Raw genomic sequence first — 18,739 nt, forward strand, 5'->3', positions numbered from 1 at the left:
GCAAAAATAGGTGAATAAAATGTACACAAGAAAGGGGGAAATTGCCAGAGTGGCTACCTCTCCTAAAAGAGAGGAGGAGAGGTCTGATGTGGATTGGAGGGGCTGGTCTCAGCCGGGTCCGGAGTGCTGGTCACCCACGGGACCAGGAAGGAAGGCCGGGTGTACAAGTACAGGTGGCTTACTGGCTGCGAGCTGTGAGAGGGCGCGAGCAAGTTCTCTTCTACTGCGTTCATTTTCTCTTTGAAATAGGACGCAAGGTCAGCTAAGAACGACAATAAGGGAAGAGGTTTTGGGGGTTGGTGTAGAGGAAGAGAAGGCACCTCCCAGAAGGCTACAGGAGGCAACATGGAGTACTGATGAGAGGGTTCATATTCCAGCTCTGTCATCCCTCACCCAACAGCTGAGTGAGCCTAGGCAAATCTGTCAACTTCACTAAACCCGTGTCCTCTTCTGCAAAGTGAGTATCACCGCTTTGTGGTGAGGATGGAGAGACATCGTGTTACTGACTGAGTACACTTAGTACATGTTGGCTGTTGACTGCTATTCTATGTTAGGCGCTCAATTACGTATCAGTGAAAGGACAGGTTGTGATATTTTATGTCCACTCTCTTTTCAGGAGGTTTGTCCTCACCAAGCTTCGAGTCATCCCAAAAGGAGCGTTTGCTGGATTTGGGGACCTGGAGAAAATGTATGTACCTGACAATGCTGTGTGTGAGTGCCTCAGCCGGGCTGTGGACAGCAGCCTCACATCAGATCCAGTGTGATGCTCTGTGCTTAGAAGCCAGAGAACCTTCTGAACCCCCTCCCATTTACCTTCCTAACAATGGGGAATCTTTCAGAATGTGGCTGTTGAGATGAACATAAGGTCAGTCTAAGCAATTCTCACTTTTTCTTCTCTAACGTGTTGCTCCAAAGTGCCTGTGAGCCCAGTTTTCATAAACCAAAGCCGATTTTCTCTGCTGATACCCATTCTTTTTCAGGGATATTGTTCATTATTTCTGGTTAATTTTTAACTGACAGCAGGGCCTAATGTTTGTGTTTGAGATTCTAGAGACTTTGCTTTCCCAAGCGCTGCTGACAAGTGGTAATTGATAAATCAACATTTAAAAGCATTAGGAAAGTTTACAGCTCTGAAGGAGATGTCCTTTGAAAAGAGAAGACCCCTCTGCTGATGCAAACACATTCACTCCTTACTGAACTAGTTTAATGTAGGGGGGGTCTCCCCCAACAGGCTTTTATCAAAACGAGGCACCGTAGTAAAAAGCAGAATACATTCTGCCATGTTTAAAGCAACCCACTCTTCTTTTGAAGGCTCTTACTTTGACCCCATCTCCCAGGCCTCAAGGGCCAGGAATATCTGTTCTTTACCACAGTGGCAGTCAGAACTTAAACACCAATACAGACGGATGGATTACACAGAAGAGAATGATTTTTTTTTTCATTTTAAGAAGAAAACAACCCCTCAGGTTACATGCAGTTCTCTTTCTTATAGCCATTCCATTTTTCCTCTTGGTTTGTTCACCCCCATTTAAGAATACTTGCTGAAGCTTTCAGCAAGAAAGAAATCCAATAATGAAGGAAACGTAAAGCAGAGAGAACGGCAGTGTGTCTCTGCAATCACATCACCCGCTTAGAGGAGGGCGCTCAGAATCCTAGATTAGAGAGCGAGCTGTAATATAAACTTACTGTGTGACCTTGATTAAATCACTGTATCTCTCGGGGCCTTGGTTTCCCCATCGGTGGGTCAAGGAAGAAGTTTTAAAAGAAGGAGATAGCTTATGTGATCTCTAATTCCTAAGTGCAAGGATCCCCAGTTGGGTGAGAGCCCAGTTTAAAACTTGCAGTCTTCAGGGTTTATCTTCTTGGGGACATTCAACACTCACAGAAATTGGGAGATGGGGCACCCTTTGGAGCAGAGCTCACCAAGGGAAACAAGGAAGCAACAGAGTGGGAGAGCCTTCTACTCAAGGTGTATTCCTGGATGGGTTAGCCATTGCCCTGCCTGGAAGTGACATGAACTAAATAACTCGACTATCCGATATGGCTTGTCCCCAAGCAGCCCTAAAATTGCACAGAAATTGTTCTAAAGGCAGGAATACCGGATACCACAAATAATCCACCTTAATCAAATTCAATCCAGCAGGTATGACTGACCCCCCATTGGGTGTTCAGCATCAGAAGGGACCTTCTGATAGTCATATAAATCGTTAAGCTGAGCTGATAAAGCAGTAATTCCAGAGACAGGGCAGCTGGCTCAAAAACTCAACTTCCTCAAACACAGCTTGTCCATTTCTACTGCATGTCTTTATTAATCAGCCTATACTGACACAGCAAGATGCCTAAAATAAAATTAAAGTGATCTCATTTCTTTCCAATGCTTTTTGTGTCCTAGGGCTTTAAAAACATTGCGTAGAAGGCCTGGCACCGAATTCAACTCTGAACAGAGTGTACCCTTCAGTCTCTATGCTCCCCTTCATCCATTGTCTCACCTTCCACTCTTGGTCAGTGATGAGTTCTCATCTTCTTTCTCATCTCCTTTCCTGATCTATCCCCTGTATTTCTGTTCTTCACTCAGTTTTAGCCAGTTTCCTGAGCATGGTCACTCTGCACATGTGGCAAAATTTTACCTGTCCTCTTTCTTGCCACTCCCACTCTTGTGAAAGAACATGTGCATTCACTGCCCCCTTGTCCTCTCCTTTCACTCACTCCTCAGCCAGCCCTCTTGCTATTGGACCACAAATTTTCTAATACCATGTAATTATTCTACGAAAGGCCCCAACGATGATGAACTGCCAGAACTCATGACTTCTCCTTTGTGTTCTTAGTACTCACGTGCAGCTTCTGATGTCATTGACTATTCCTGCCATTCTTCCTAATACTTTTTCCCCTTTTCACTTCAGTGATACCACATCCTCCTGCCCACTCTGCTAGGCTCCCACACTACTCCATAGACAGTTCTTCCCACCTTCCTTGTTCCTCAGCTGCCGCCCCAAAATTCAGATATTCCAGGGCTCCATTTTGGCCATTTTCTTTTTTATATTATTCCCAAAACCCCTAATCTTTATTTATCAAGGGATGTCTTACTATCAGGGCTCCTAAACCTTCATCTGCACCCCCATCTCACTTTGAGGCCGTAATTCTTGTTTTGAAATGGAGAGACTCCTAAACACCTACACTAATTAAACCAGTGTCTCAAATTTAATACATCCAGATTAGCTCATTGTCTTTACCCTTAAATTTCTCATCTTCTCATATTGCCCAGTGAATAGCATTACCACCTGCCCAGACTGCCAAGCAGGAAAATTCAAAACCTCCTTGACTTTCTATCCTTAAACCCAGGCCCCTTTCCAGTCCTATTGACTCTCTCTCAACAATATGCCTGGAATCCAGCCCTTCTCTCACTCCTGCTGCTATTAGGTGCTATTAGGTCCAAAGTCTCAACAACGCTTAGATAGCCTGTTACATAAGGCTGTCATGCCTGCCCCAGCTCCAATCTTCCTAGCTCCCTGCTGCCAGACCCACACTGTTCAAACTCTCTTGCAGAAGAAAAGACTCTCTCTGCCATAGGCTTCAGTCTTAAGTGCCTAGCCCAAAAATCAAAGCCTTTTATATTTCCACCATATGCACTGCACACCCCCTCATTCTCACCAGGCAGGAGAAATTGCCATTTCCCAAGTATTATCATTACCAGACATCATACTTATTTAGAATGTGATGGCTGGTTCTTTGGATAATGCCAGGCACATAGAGGGATCAAAAAAAAAAAAAAAAAAACCAGTTACAGATGAATTAACTAATTAGCCAATTAACTAATTAACAAAATACACTTGCACACTGGTCTTATGTAGATGTTGTCCCTCTGCCTAAAACTTCACTTGAAATTGGAAAAGGAATCATGCTAGTCTTCCAGGGTCCATATTAAATGTTTACTCCTCTGTACAGCCTTTCCAGAATTCTCTCAGTGTTTCCAAACCATAATCTTGTGTCCATACTATCAATAGCACATTTATCACATTGTATTCAGAATTTACAGTTTTTCCAGATCCCTTGATTGTTCTTTAAGGGTAAGGTCAGAGTATAACTTTTTATTAAAGTACAACACCAACTCCTACTGTTTTTATCTCTTGCTAAACCTCTAATCTATCCACTTAAATCCTTCTCCAGCTACCATAATCTTTGCCTAGGTAACTGCAACAGTTTTCTACTTGTGATGCCCTATCCCCCAGCATGCTCTGCGCTCACCCCCATCCATTCACTACATGGCAACCAGAGTGATATTTTCTAAATTCCTATCAAATCATGTCACCTTCCACATCTGTCCTGCCATATACACATACATACCATGACTTAACACTGCTCTTAACATAAAAAAAAAAAAGAAATAAGACCCTCTCACAGCCTCTACTTTGCTCTATTAGCCCTTTATCAATTCACAAAATGTACTGTATTATCTGCCCACCATGAGCCTTGGTTGGTACATTCCTCCTGACTAGAACATCTTTTCTACTCTGTGCTTTTAATTTAGTTGGCTCCTACCCATCCTTCAGATTCCCATGCCATTGTCATTAGCCTAGAAAAGCCCTCCCTGACCTCTCCAACTAGGGCAAAACCCCCTACTACACACACCCTCCTATCGCTAATCTCTCTGTGCTGATTTTCATTTTAGCAATATATGACACTTATTTATGTGATAATTTAATTTCTAACTCCCCTATTGGACTGTCCAAGGACATGTTTGCTTTTCTCAGTATTGGATCCTCGGTGCCTTGCACAATAAATAACTGATAAATGCATGAATAAAAATGAATCAACAAATATAATTAATTGGGAAGACAAGATATCCAGAAATACAAATACTAAATAATATGAATGACAGTGATAAATAATGTAGGAGTTGATAAGCATACGAACCCTGGCTGGACTCTACTATGATCTAGGTACGCATGGAGTTATAGTTTAAAATGTAATCCAGGACAAAAATGCACAAGATAACATGTTCAAAGTAAGTGGTACGAACATTGTATTTGTTAGGACACTTTCTGTTGTGAGAGGCCAAAGAAAATAAACCTCAGATAGGCCTAAGGAAAGGCAGGAAATTTAATGGCTCATTTAACTTGATGGTCAGAGAGAACGAATGACTTTAGAAACAGCTCTATTCAGGTTCCATGTCCTTAGGACTTGGCCTCTCTCCCTCTCGCAGGTCTCCCTTACACTATGTTAGCTTCAGCCCTTCGTCCCAACTTGGTGACAAGACGCCAGCAGCAGTTCTGCTTGCTCATCTCCTGGGTTCCATTCAGGAGGAAAATTTTGACTTTTTTTTTTTTCCCTCCATCTCATAAAAGTCTTAGGATTTAGTATGACTCTTTAGATCACACAACCATTCCTGGACCAACCACTACAACTAAGGGAAGGCAATGCTCGAAGTGGCTGTGGCCTGGGTAACAGGTTCCATTCTCAGAGTTGAAAACACCCACCCCAACCACACTGGCTTGGAGTGGGGGAGGGAGAGCCGCTAACAAACCCTGAGGCCACTGCTGGGAAAAAAGTAGAGAGTAGGTGTTGGTGGCTGGGCCAACAACTAATGTCGAAAAAGAAAATTCGTCCTGTTCTCATCCCCAAGAGAAAGGTCTCTAAACTCTGCCCAACCCATGCCTGATGATCCTTCTTTCATTAACCGAGCCCCTCTGCTTCTGTAAGAAGTCACAAGGGAAAGGAGTCTCTGGTAAAAGGAGAGGCACTTGCTTCTCCCTTAGAAATGATCACTGTTCACACCATAGCTTTACTCAGCATCACTATCTCAAACCTCCCTACTCTTCACTGCTTTGGGAATGGCTGGGGGAAAAGGAACCATTAAGCTCTCTGCAATGTGAAGTGGCTTTGCAAAGTGCACTGTAAACTGTTTACATTGTCTTTAATTACTTCAGAGCCATATGTCAGCTTGGTATAAAGTGTGAAGATTACACTGAATGGGGTGGGGGGAGTAGGTGACAAGGTGGTGATTTATGGTAACCAGAAAAATTATGTATGGAAATGAGTGCAATTTAAAAACACATCTACGTGCTATTATAACACTGGAGGGGGAAGAAAAGCCAGTTTATAACAAAATATCTTTGAAAATAGGAGCATGATGAATATGTAAATGAGACCAATCAACATCAGCTGAGATATGGTATATGCAGATGAGACGGCAATGAGCCAAAACGTGAAATAGCTCCCAAGCCATAAATATGAACCACATAAAATTCATTTGAAATATTCATGATAACATAAGGACAAAAAATATAATCAAGTGATTTATTTACATATAAAAATGAGAACACTAGTCTAACACTTCAGCCTCCACCCCCAGATCACTGGGGAAAGAAAGTTAACTTAACAGAGGGACTTCTAAGAAAAGAAATTTATTAAATGAGACCTGGTGCAAGCACACTAAAAATGTTGAGGATCCTTCAATTTCTCGGTTCTTTGGGCTCGAACACACGTTAAAGGAAAGGAAACAAATCAGGTAACCAAGATGATAATGCTACAAATTTGGGCTCCAACCTGCTTTGCCTCCCTGAGCACCAACCTGTTAGATAATGTAAGCCCATTCCAACCCCCAATTCCTGTGTTTCTGAGTTAATAGGCAAAGGAGCCTTGCATCCCACCTAGAGAAATAAAGCAAGAGGGGGGTAGGCTGATGACGTGCCGGACTCCTGGCTAACAACTGGAAGCCGGTTGGTGGAGCGTTTAGACCCGTGAATGGGAAGCAGGGGTATGAATCGCTGAGCATAAAAAGGATAATGAAGTTCAGTGGTTTTCATCTCAGATCGCACTTTAGAATCCCCTGGGGGGGCTCCTAAAATAATCCACAGGCCTATCATTTCCAGGGATTTTTCATTTGTCTAGGGTGGGGCCAAGCAGTGATCATTTTTTAATGCTCCCTTGCTGATTCCAATGTACATCCACTGTCGAAGGCCCTGAGGTAGATGATATTCAAGTCTGAATCCAGTTTGTAGAAAGAACATAAACAAACGTATGTAGTGTGTCTACACAGTGGGGCTGGCGAACAAACAAAAGGAGGGTGGTAGAGATAAGATCAAAGAAGCAGCTGGGGCGAGGTCATAGAGCCCCTGAGAGGTTATGGGGACAAGTTTGGATGTCATAGTTAATCATGGGAATAAAATGGGTTATTTGAACAACCAAGTGAATGATTTGATTTATGTTTGTTAAGTATCACTCACACAGAGACTTATCATTCAGGATTTTTGTCTCTATTTGTAGTTATTAGTCTAGACAATACTAAGTATCGGTCAGGCTATGGAGCAACTGGAACTCTCAGACACATCTGGTGAGAATGCAAAATGGTACAACCTCTTCGGAAAAGAGTTTGACAATTTCTTATAATGTATTTCCCCAAAAGAAAGGAAAACATATGTCCACCCAAAGACTTGTTGGAGAATGTTCTTAACAAATTTATTCATAATAGCACAAAACTGAGAACAACCCCAGACTCATCACCAGGTCAGGGGGGTAAACAAATTGTGTTTTACCCATGTGACAGACTACTACTCCAAAATAAAAAGCAATCAACTGCTAATACAACAACATGGATGAATCTCAAAAGCATGATACCAAGTAAAAAAAGCAAGCCAGATGCAAAAGAATATATACCATATGATTCTACTTATATGAAACTCTAAAAAAGATAATCTACTGTGGTGCCAGAAATCAGACCAGTAGTTGCCTAGGGCCAAGAGTGATAGTAGAGATTGTTTGGGAAGGGGAACAAGGAACTTTTTAGGCTGGTAGAGATGTTCTATATCTTGATTGTGGTATTGTCACAAAATATATCCATGTGTAAAACCTGGGACAGTTAAAATGAGTGCATATTATTATTCATCAAATTATACTTCAATAAAGTTGATTTTTTTAAAAACAATTACGTAGTGCCAATTTTGGGCCAGTTTTAAATATCACATCTCTGTTAATCTGTTCTTTACAGACAGGGAAACTAACATTTAGCAAGGTTAAGCAACTGAACAGCATCAGAAGATCCTTTAGTGGTAAAGCTAGGATTTGAACCCAAGGTAGTCTGATCCTTTCTGCTACACAAGCCTTTCTTTTTTGTTGGCATCTACCATTTTCCAGAATTATTCTACTAAAATGAAAGAGTGACCAAGGGAAACATTATGGCTGTGAAAGCTTCCTTTGATGTAATTTATAATTAGAAGAGGGGATTTCTATACCTAAGCACTTGGAACTTCCATAAACCAGAACCCAGAGTCATTTTCTAACGGGACAACCATAGAAGGGGACAAAACTCTTCTTGGAGCATTTTCTGCCTTCAACTTCCTATGTGCTAACCCAGTTCTGGGTAGAGCTCTTGCTGAGACTGGCTTAAGTCCAAGGGTTTACAAACTGAGCTGCCTGTTAAGTTGCAAATTAACTTAGTCAGCAGTTGGGAAATATAAGATTAAGCCAATTAAGTTGTCATTATTGACCCAGGTCAAACACGAGTTAATGTCTAGAAGGTGAAAGTCCTTGTCTCATTTCCTGTTCTCCATAAATATTCTGAAAATAAGTATTTTTTATATTAATTGCTTCAACCAAGAATGCAAGAAGCTGTTTTCTTGTCACATTTTGGGTTGATGTGGTTTTAGTAATCCCTTAAAATAAACTCTACAATATCTAATGGCTGTCCAGCTCAGAAAGAATAATTTATTAGTTTCATATTCACATGCTTAGGTTTTTGCCTGTTGGTTTTGCTTTGATTTCTTTATGTGTTGGGGGGGGAAGTAATAGGGGAAACAGAGTTCCCGAGATATGGTGATTTTATGGATTCCCTCAACACGGTATTCATTTTAACTCTCCACATCTCAGTCCCTTAAGCTTTATTCATGAAGATGGTGTAGGGTTTCCTTGCTGGACAGGAATACTGGAAGAATATAGATGAAAGCCCCACTGTCTTAAGTCTGCTTGGGCTGCTATAACAAAATATGACTGGATGGCTTAAATAACATTTATAACTCACAGTTCTGGAGGCTAGAAGTCCAAGATCAGAGTGCCAATATGGGCAGTTCCGGTGAAAACCCACTTCTTGGCTTGTAGACAACTGCCTTCTCACTGTATCCCCACACGGCCAAAAGAGAGCGCTGGTCTCTTTATCCCAATATATGGGCACCAACCCCATCATAAGAGCTCCACTCTCAAGATTTTATGCAATTACTTCCCAGAGTCCCCACTTCCAAATACCCCCACACTGGGGATTAGGGCTTCAACATATAAATTTGGGTTGGGGATACAGAGAGAAAGACACAAACATTTAGTCCATAGTGCCCATTGTGAACTAGCAAGTTTATAGTAATAAAGATGTGTATTATAGATGCTCCCTTGCTTGGGAAAGCACAGATATGCTGTTATTTACATATTCCAGCTCTAAGATCCTCCACCCACTTGACACTCCGAGGCATTCATGGTCCTGGTGACCTCCGCTTGGCATCTTTCGTGCAGCAGCTAAGACTTCCAGGTAGCAAGACTTGACAGAGGTTACTAAAACAAGGCTTTTCTGGCTTGCTGTCAAATATAGTTTTCTTCTATTTTCTAATCAACACCAAGCAATATCATCTTCTCTATCTTTTAAGACTTTTACTTTAGCCATGTTTGCCCTTCTGACCTTTCTTGACAAGGCAAGTTGTGGGAGGGACTTTCAAATTTGTTATGTTTGTCAGTGCTCACAGATATACCAGAAAATGAACAGGGCTTTTTTTTTTTTTTTTTTCCTCCTCTCTGCCAGTAACTCAATGTTTGTGTCTACTCAGAGAAGATACAATTAAGGCAGCATAATACTTAAGTTAAAAATAGCCTCGTGGCTCTGCCCTGGAGACTCCTGCTAGGTTTTTTTGTGTTTTTTTTTTTTTTAATAGAATGGTATTAAAATAAAAAGATGCAATCTAAATGCAAGCTCCAATCGATGCACAAACTACTTATTTTTATTTCCTCATTTAGCCCATGCCCATCACAACCACATCCATCTGGACCGTTTATGACTTAATAAGACGCTTTAAACAGTAAAAGACTCAAATAGGAGGATATGGACCCACTTGCCTGCCCACCCCCCGACAAATAAACTACCCGAATCTTACACTTCATAAACCTCTCCTGTGGTGCTCGGCTCCACCCTGGCCAGCCTGCATGGAAATCAAATGATCAGAGATGTGTTTTTTTAGTTCAGACCATTCCAGAAGTTAAACAGGCAGAGAGGAAAAGCATAAGAGGGATAACTGCCAGAGGAGCCCAAATGAATAAAGTAGAAGTTAACCACCCCAGTGGGTCTGAGATTCTGAGAGAGTCTGGGCACAGAGAAAGCAATTGTTGATGCCAAATGTTTTATAAACATGTAATTTGCACTTGGATGTGAGCGTGCTTTGAAAAGTTAAAAGTGCATACAAATGCAAGGTACGAATTATAAAGAGAGACCATTTGCTCTGCTTCCCACTCATGGTATCTCAGCTCAACTACACAATGATTTTCTCTCTTCTCATTCTTTCAAAGCACCAAGCACAGGACTAGGCACAAGTGAAAGATAACAGCAGGTAAAGTTTGTGAATTTCCCCAAATAGGGTCTCAATCTATTTTTTAATCCTTTTCTTTATTCTTCTTTCCCAGTAAAGATAAGGGCATCTGAAGAAAGTACTGCCATAGAAATTTATGGAGTTAATGAATTGGATCCTCCAAGACAATTTCCCTTTTTAAAAAGACATGAAGTGGCTAATACCTATTTCAGAGGACTAAATTGTTAATGGTGAGATTTTAGTCAATGTGGCACGTGTCCTTAGGGAGATGCGCTTTAATACATGAAAAACCCTATCTAGATTGGTTTATTTTTTGGACTGCAAGGGCCCATGTGTACATGAACTGAAGTTTGAAGGAAGGATGAGCTTCCTGTAATCTGACATTAATGCTTTCAAGACACCATCTACTGAGGATGGTCTCCCTCACTCACCAATTGACCAGAAGAAGAACTCAAGCTGGTTGTTGTTGTTGTTTTTTTCCTTTAGTGAACGTTAAAAATTGAGGTGCCAATCTTCATGTATTTGTTTCAAGTGTGCCCTTTTATACCTTCCTTTATATTGTCTTCCCTATTTCCTCTCATATGTACATATAACGTCTCAGTCCAACCAAGTAAGACCCTTAAGACAGGACTTTTCATTTAGTAAAGTAGACATTTGCTTTGGGGGGCAACAGGATGGTGGCTTCCTGTAGCACCAAGTTCCATAAGAAAAAAATCCTGGACAGAAAATAAGTTCCACACTGACTTCAAGGAAATGAAGTCAAATCAGAGATCCGTGTTTGGGCCTTTTTAAAGAGAAGAGATTTATAGACTTCAGTCAAGTACTCAAGACAAGTGCAGGCTGATGGATGACACCAGCTAATCCATCAAGTGATTTATCAGGGTTCACAGAGTAAATGATTGTGAATTCCATCACTCCCTGAACACCAGGGAGGATGAGGCCTGTAGAGCTAATGAACTTCCTCAAGCCAGGGACACCTCCTTCTGACTAGTCTATGTGCTGTTGTGTTTATTCTGTTCTATTCGAGAGCAACTCTGAGAGAGACCAAGCAAACTCAGAGAAGCATAATCCATCCATCAGTCAACAACTCCACAAATTCTCCTTGAGCCACAACATATGTGTTAATTAGATGAGCGAGTGATTTGATGAAGCTTATGGGCCAGTCACTACTAAGATGTTCTGTGCAATCAAGATGAAGATACGCAGTGCCTGCTCTCGAGGAGTTCCTGTAGTGACCAACAACAGTGATAGCTGTCACTTGTGGAGTGATTATTTTGCCATAAACGGAAGTAAGCCACTTTACAGGCATTAGCTTAATTATCATCCCAGTTTTACAGTGAGGAGATTGGAGCCAAGAAGGGTATGTGACTCGCCTAGCATCACATATCTAACAAATAATAGAGCTGGGATTTGAACCCAGGCTTTCTGACTCCAATGTTCACACAGCAATCTGTCATTCTATAACACCCATGAGTACAACAAGGGTATTCTGGATCAATATATGATATAGGAGAATGATCATCTTTCTCTCCAATGGAAAAGAAGAGGACATACACAAATTCACCGAGTTCCCACTTATTTGAGTTGTGGTAGTAGCAGTAGTTTGAATATCTTGACACTTGTTACCTATTTTATAATTTCTAAATACGTCATATACATATAGCTCGCTTAATCTCTTACACCAATTCTTCAATGGCAACAGGGGCAAATATTTGTGCCCACCTCAGAGGAGAGAAAATGAAGTTCAGAGAAATTTGGAGACTGGTCTAAGTTCAACAGCTATCAAGTCATGGAGGTGGGATACCTCCCATGCCTCATTCTCTGCACTTTCTCCATATAATGCTTTGCTTTTTACAATGCTGCCTCTCTTTTATTAAAGATAAATTACATCTTAAGAGTCTTATGGTCACTTCAGTACAGGATAGTAAAAGTGTCCAAGTCAGAAGAAAAAAAGTTACCCTTATATTTCTGCCAAATACATATCTTCATACGCAGGTGTTTCTGCTCAGTGTTATCAAACGTCCCACTCAGTCCTGAGCACTTGGTGGTAGTAAAGAAGGATGCCCTAGAAGCAGACAGATATCTGACCCCAATAGTGAAAATCCAAGCGCAAAACTGGCCTTTTCCATGCCAAAGAATCGATGCTCCAATTGGGTGTGTTATTAAAAATTGGCCCAAGCTATCTCATCAAAGCATATTTTTAACGGAAATTTTTAAAGTCAGCTCCATTTATAGACTTGTTTTCTTCCTGTTTTTGCCTACTTCTGCCTCTCCTTAGAATCAACATTCTAGCAACATATAGACTCAACCAGAAATTCTTAGTTAAGATATAGGATTTCATCGCTGCAAGAGAGCATTTTCTTTTAACTAAGTGCAATGCGCATTTTATGAGCCCCTGCTAAGTGTCTCCTACACCACCGCATCTGAGATCTTAATGGGCACAAATCACTTGGGGATCTAACATGGAGAGTCTGACTAAGGTGGTCTGGGTAGAACCTGAGATTCTACATGCTAACCAGTTCCCAAGTAAGGCCAACGCTGCTGGTCCATGTTCCATATGGAAAACAAGATCTCAAAAATACTAGTCCTGTGTAAGGTACTGTATGGTGGAGGATCCAAGAGAAATGGGCCACAGTACCTGCTCCAGTGTAATTGTCAATAAAATACACATGACACAATTAGAGAAAAGCATAGAACAAAATGCATAAACATGTGTTCCATTACTCTAACCAAATGATAGATAATGGGCAAAGTTTTCTTACTCTCTTTGTCATTGTCAGATCGCATTTAACAGTTAAAATAGTACTCAGTTTTTAGTACAACTAGTCACTTATCAAGGTATTGTCTCAGTTTCTGAAAGCCCCTTTGTTGGTGCTCTGCGAACACAGCTAGACACTGAAAAGTAGAATTCTCACACAACTATTTCAGGACCAAACCCACCGTAGGCTTCACCTGGGCAAACTGAGCTTCAGCACTCCTTCTTGTGGCAAGAAATTTGCATCTCAGACAAAAAGTAGAGGACTAAATATAAACATTTACGTGCTGGCAGTATCAGGTGGGCAAGGGTCAGAGGGAAAGTGCAGGTCAAGGCAGCACCTAACGTTTCAACCAGAAGAAGCACAGCTAGAATTGTGAGTGAGGTGGGTTGGGGGAGGTGAGATGGAGGAAAGCAGTGAGAAGGCTGGAAGGAAACAAAGAGGGTTTCTTTTCTCCTTTCCCCTTCCAGCCAAGACCCAGAAACATTCCTGGCACAACCAATGGGGCTCACAGGAAACCTAGAGTAGAATGAATGCTATGCTGGTCTGCATGAGTTCCAAGGGAGAAATGCTGCAGAGCTAATCACTGGACTGAGATTGCCATTTAATGCCCTTCCTCTACAAGCCATTCATCAAGTTTATAGCAGCAACAAGAGTTCATTACCATGTTCCTGTTTTGCACATTCTTGAACAAGGTTATGCCTCCAATTTTAAGTGTGGTGTATAAAAGAAATGAGGGAAGGTGGGAGGGTGAGAGGCTTCCTGGAGGGAACAGTAATAAACAGAATAGGTGCTCCTCACCAACTGGAAATGAGAATCTCCCCCACCTGCTTATGACTTTGTATAATCAGAAAGAACAACACATCACAAACTCTCAGCTTCATTCTTATTAGAAGTTCCTAAGCTCCTTTTATCGATCTATCTATCCATTCTTCCTTCAATCTTCCATAGTAGGACCTGAAAGAAAAGACTGTATTTCATTCTAATGCTCAAGAAGTTTGTGATGTAGTTACAGAAATAAGAGGAATTCATGTGAAAGAGAAGACACAAACGAGAAGATAAGTAGCCTCTAAATGTTGCTGTCCAGACTCTGGGTGCTGAAAGCAGTTCAAATTTGTGGGAGTTAAACCATTATAGAGCAAAAAAGCCAGGGAAGCTTTTATGGAGACAGTAGGGTTTCCATAATCAAAAGGGAGAGGGGAAAATGTTCTGAATGGCAGATATGAATGAAACAGATTCAAAGTCATACTGGGGATCTGAGGTCTCTCTAAAGAGGTCTGCTGGCTTCCACAGTCCTTGTTCTTTGATCACATTACGTACAATGGCTCCTACTGAGCTCTGAAAGTTCCAATAGGAGAAGAAAAGAAACTCCATGCACTGGGGTAACTTCACCTGAATTCACCAGGATATTGACTTCTTTGATGTCCCATCCATGATCCTATACACAAGATGCCAGGTGCTTGTCCATCAATGTCCTGATAGTGTAATGGTCAGTGTACAACAGACAAACTCAAATTACATTTAAAACTGCTTAGTGTCACTGATTTGGAGGAGCCATTGTTAAGGAGGTCAGCTCTCCACAGAGTAGATGTCCCTTAGGCTGGGCTTACGTAGAACCAAAGGAAATGGGAGATTTATACATATCCTCTTACCTCACCCCAATTAGATAGTCAAATTAAGACACACATAAAATTCACTTCGGGGCCTTAATTGTTCAATTTCTCCATTTTCATAGACTGAATTCATGGAGTAAATAATAAATATATACCACCTCCATATCCCAGTCAGAAGCACAGGTAGAACTGGCAAACCACACATTGGATAATCTGGTAGAACTCTACCTCCTAGCTCCAAGTCCTTCTTCCAGAGGATGAAGTAAAATTCTTCAATGCTCTCCTAAACTTGTGCAGGAACGAAATCCTAAAGGAGAAGATTCTGCTCCTACCCAAAGAACAACAATACTGTTTTCCTGATCTCGTCTGGGAAAAGTCAAGCAAATGCTCACTTTCTCAAGTCTAGTTTTCTCTATTATAGGAAGAGGAGAAGGTTTTGTATGCCTTTTTAAATGCTCTAAGATCTGATATATCCTGCCTTTTTTCATAAAATGTTGTCCATGTCAGGATAAGGAACAAGCTATGTCTGGTCAATGAGTCCATGGGTGACACAACACAATAGTGGGTCTCTGCTTCTTGTAATTCTCTACTTAAACAATGCAAATAGCAGTATTTAACTAAAGTAAATATGCCCCTTCCTCAGTCCTTCCTCATTGTCTCTGTGGTTTTGGTCCTAATCTGTTCCAGCTCCTCTCCCTGCAGTCCAGGCATGACCAACCTTACAGATCCACTTGGTTCTTTATGGCTTAATATGCCACATTTAAAGCCATAAAAATAAAAAAAATTTAAAAAGGAAATTGCCATTCCAACGTTCACTACTGTATGATTAAAAACTATTTCCTTTGAAAGGCTTCAAAAGATACAGTAACAAACATATGTGTGAGTTTTGTGGCCATCCTATACAGAGGAAAAAATGTTGAGGGCAATGAATTTTTCAGTTCTTTATCAAGAGCACTGATAAATTTTGACTCCCTCTTTGTCAAAGTCCCCCTAGCCTTTTTGAGACTTACCACACTGCTCTAAAATCCTATTTTAGGTTTCAGTGTTCTCTGCTCTTGTTCTATCATTCCTTCTTTGGTACTCAAAATCTCTTTGTATTTCTCTTGACACCTAATCTGGCCTGATTCTTACTCTAAATAATTCTTAAACACAGGGGTAAATGATCACCTTTAAGTCACAGGTTAAATGTCCCAGAATCAGGCCACTGGGCAAAATTTGGGAAGGTAAAGTTTCAAAACACCAGCTCTAGAGTCTACAATATAAAATATGCTTGCCTTGCCAATGCCCCTGGAAATATTTCCAAAATCAATTGCTATGGCATGGTGGCAAAGTTGGTAATGTGCTTTACGCCACTATCATTGCACCATTTCTCCAGTATGTTTTCTTCCTCTTCACTTCTTAAAAATGTCCCATGATTAGACAGGAAGAAAGCTCCCTTTTAGGTTGAGAAAGTCTACCCTCTTCCCTTCAAGCAAGGATGGCAAAGGTTAATCTCAAGAAAAAAATACATTCCCCAGTCTAGAAATCCTCAGATCCAGACTCCCTTTCAATTCTAGATTATTTCATTGTAATCTTTCCCAGCATTTGGGTCTTCCTTAGAATAAGTGAGAAATTTAAAAAATAAGATAAAACCCTCTAGGGCCATCAATCCAAGATAATATGAGGAATTAAATAGTTTTTCATAACGCTTGGACATCTTAAAGACATGCACATTTCTAGAAAGGAGACAGGATCTCTGTTCTGCCCATCCTAATTACAATTTCCATTTTCCAGCGTAACAGGATTTCTGCATGGCAGGAGGAGCTCTCTGACATGTCACCCTCAGAAGGTGGGCTAAGCAAAAAGGCATGCTGTCTCTTCAGAAACAGCAAAGGCGTGCTCACTGTAGCATGTAAACATTTTATACTGAGCGAATTTCATTTCTATCCATACTCATCACAAATGAGCATCACAAAAATGCTCAAATACATATTCACGGTGTGCCTTTCAAATGCATTGTATGAAAAAATCAGAGCTAAGCATGAGGCACAGATCCGTTTCATTTAATTAGAGTTTCAGAGAAGCCTAAGTGAAAAAGTCTGTATCTCCTTAAGTGTTCTGTTTCTGCACGAGGATAGCTGTCTTGCATTGTCAGTGGTTTGAATTGAAAATGATTCCAAATGCAAAGCCTTTAAACCCTGAGTGTTTGACTCAGGTAATATTATCACAGACAGACAATGAAAGAAACCATTTTGCCCATTCTTCTTCTGAACTGTACACCAGTATCCACTTTTCCTTTCTCGTAAATCAGAGTGAGAGACTATTCCCTCTGTCTCAGTGGCCTAACTTAAGGCCAGAGAGCCCTAACTTAATGCCATGTTAGGAAATCTTCATTGCTCTCGGCACACCCCTTGAATGCTCACTCCTTATTTTGATTTGCTCCTTTTTACTTTCAAATCCCTTTTAGCATCTCTCCCCAGCCCAACCATCCAACTTTGCTACTACTCACCTCCAAAGACACTCCCTGACAGCCAGGCTAGGCTCCTCAACTCCCCGTATACGTGCCATCCCCTCTCTTACCTTCCAGTTTCTACTGTTGCCCAGCCTTCAGTGTTACTGCTGCTCTCTCCGTATTTATGTAACCGATTAGTGTGTACTCCTTCCTTCAGCACGTATCTACTGAGAACCTACAGTGTGCCGGACACCGGAAAGAGAACACCAAAAAAACAAAGATCCTTGCCTTTGAGGAGTTTAGATTCTTGGAGCAGGAGATAGACAATGGACAATAAACTCCCTAAAAATCATGTAACCAGGTGAAGGGGATTAAGGAGTACACTTGCTGTGATGAGCACCAGTTGATATATGGAATTATTGAATCACTATATTATATACCTGAAACTAGTATTACACTACCTTAACTGGACTTTAAATCTTTTTAAAAATCAAGTGACTTACATATAAAGTAAGATAAATTCCAAGTGATGGCAGGGGAGAAAAATTACAGCAGGGTAAGGGGGATCAGGAGTGCCTCTTCCAAGATACTCAACTTCCATGTTGGTTTTGCCATACTAGAATATCTCTATGGCCACCTGTGCAACACTTCTGTGGGCTTATTCCTAAAACAAACCTAACTGCAACTGAATAGGAAAAACAAAGTTGGCAACAGCTGTTTTTCAAGTAGCTTCTCAAACCACAGCATATATTATTTCAAAGGCTCTGCGTACTTAAATACTGTCTGCCTTCTTTTGGCAACCTATACAGTCACCCGTCCTGTGCAACCAGGAATGCTGTCCATGATGGAAATGGTCTCATTTTTTATTTTAATAATTAAGATAGACATTCTTATGATTTTAAAAGCAATGCAGACTTGCTATTGGAAAAAACACACTAAACAATGCAGAAAGTTAAAAAAGAACAATGATTTTACATAATTCTACAACGATATACCCACTGTTAGCATTTGGCGGACAGCTTTCCACAATTTTTCTCCACTGACATGCATTTTTATAAAAACTAAAATGAGATATTACACATGCTCTTTTGTAACCATTTTTTACATAACTGTATGCTGACAAAATGTTTCAGAAGATACTGATGGCTGTTAAAGTATTAAAGACAAGGGCAAGAATCCCTAATTCAAAAAGACCAGAACTCATCCACGACTACAATAAGTATAAAGAATCAGATACTAGTTTGGGAAAAAGTAGGAGCCTGCAAAGAACGTTTGAACTCTAGTTTTGAACATAAAACCTTGCAGAATCCACAAGAGAAAGAAAGAAAGAAAGAAAGAAAGAAAGAAAGAAAGAAAGAAAGAAAGAAAGAAAGAAAGAAAGAAAGA

The 18,739-nt window shown here is 40.7% G+C and overlaps 1 protein-coding gene across 2 annotated transcripts in view; it reads left to right on the forward strand.

The window, feature by feature from the left end:
- Nucleotides 1-18,739, forward strand: part of FSHR (follicle stimulating hormone receptor) — a 163,465-nt gene that overhangs the window by 73,769 nt on the left and 70,957 nt on the right. For both annotated transcript variants that reach the window (XM_008700446.2, XM_040623492.1), the window contains exon 2: nt 617-688. In XM_008700446.2, the coding sequence (XP_008698668.2) occupies nt 617-688 (72 nt within the window). The remainder of the gene's footprint in view (nt 1-616; nt 689-18,739) is intronic.

This window comes from Ursus maritimus, unplaced genomic scaffold (assembly GCF_017311325.1).
Source record: "Ursus maritimus isolate PB19 unplaced genomic scaffold, ASM1731132v1 scaffold_6, whole genome shotgun sequence".
In the NCBI taxonomy this organism is placed as follows: Eukaryota; Metazoa; Chordata; class Mammalia; order Carnivora; family Ursidae; genus Ursus; species Ursus maritimus.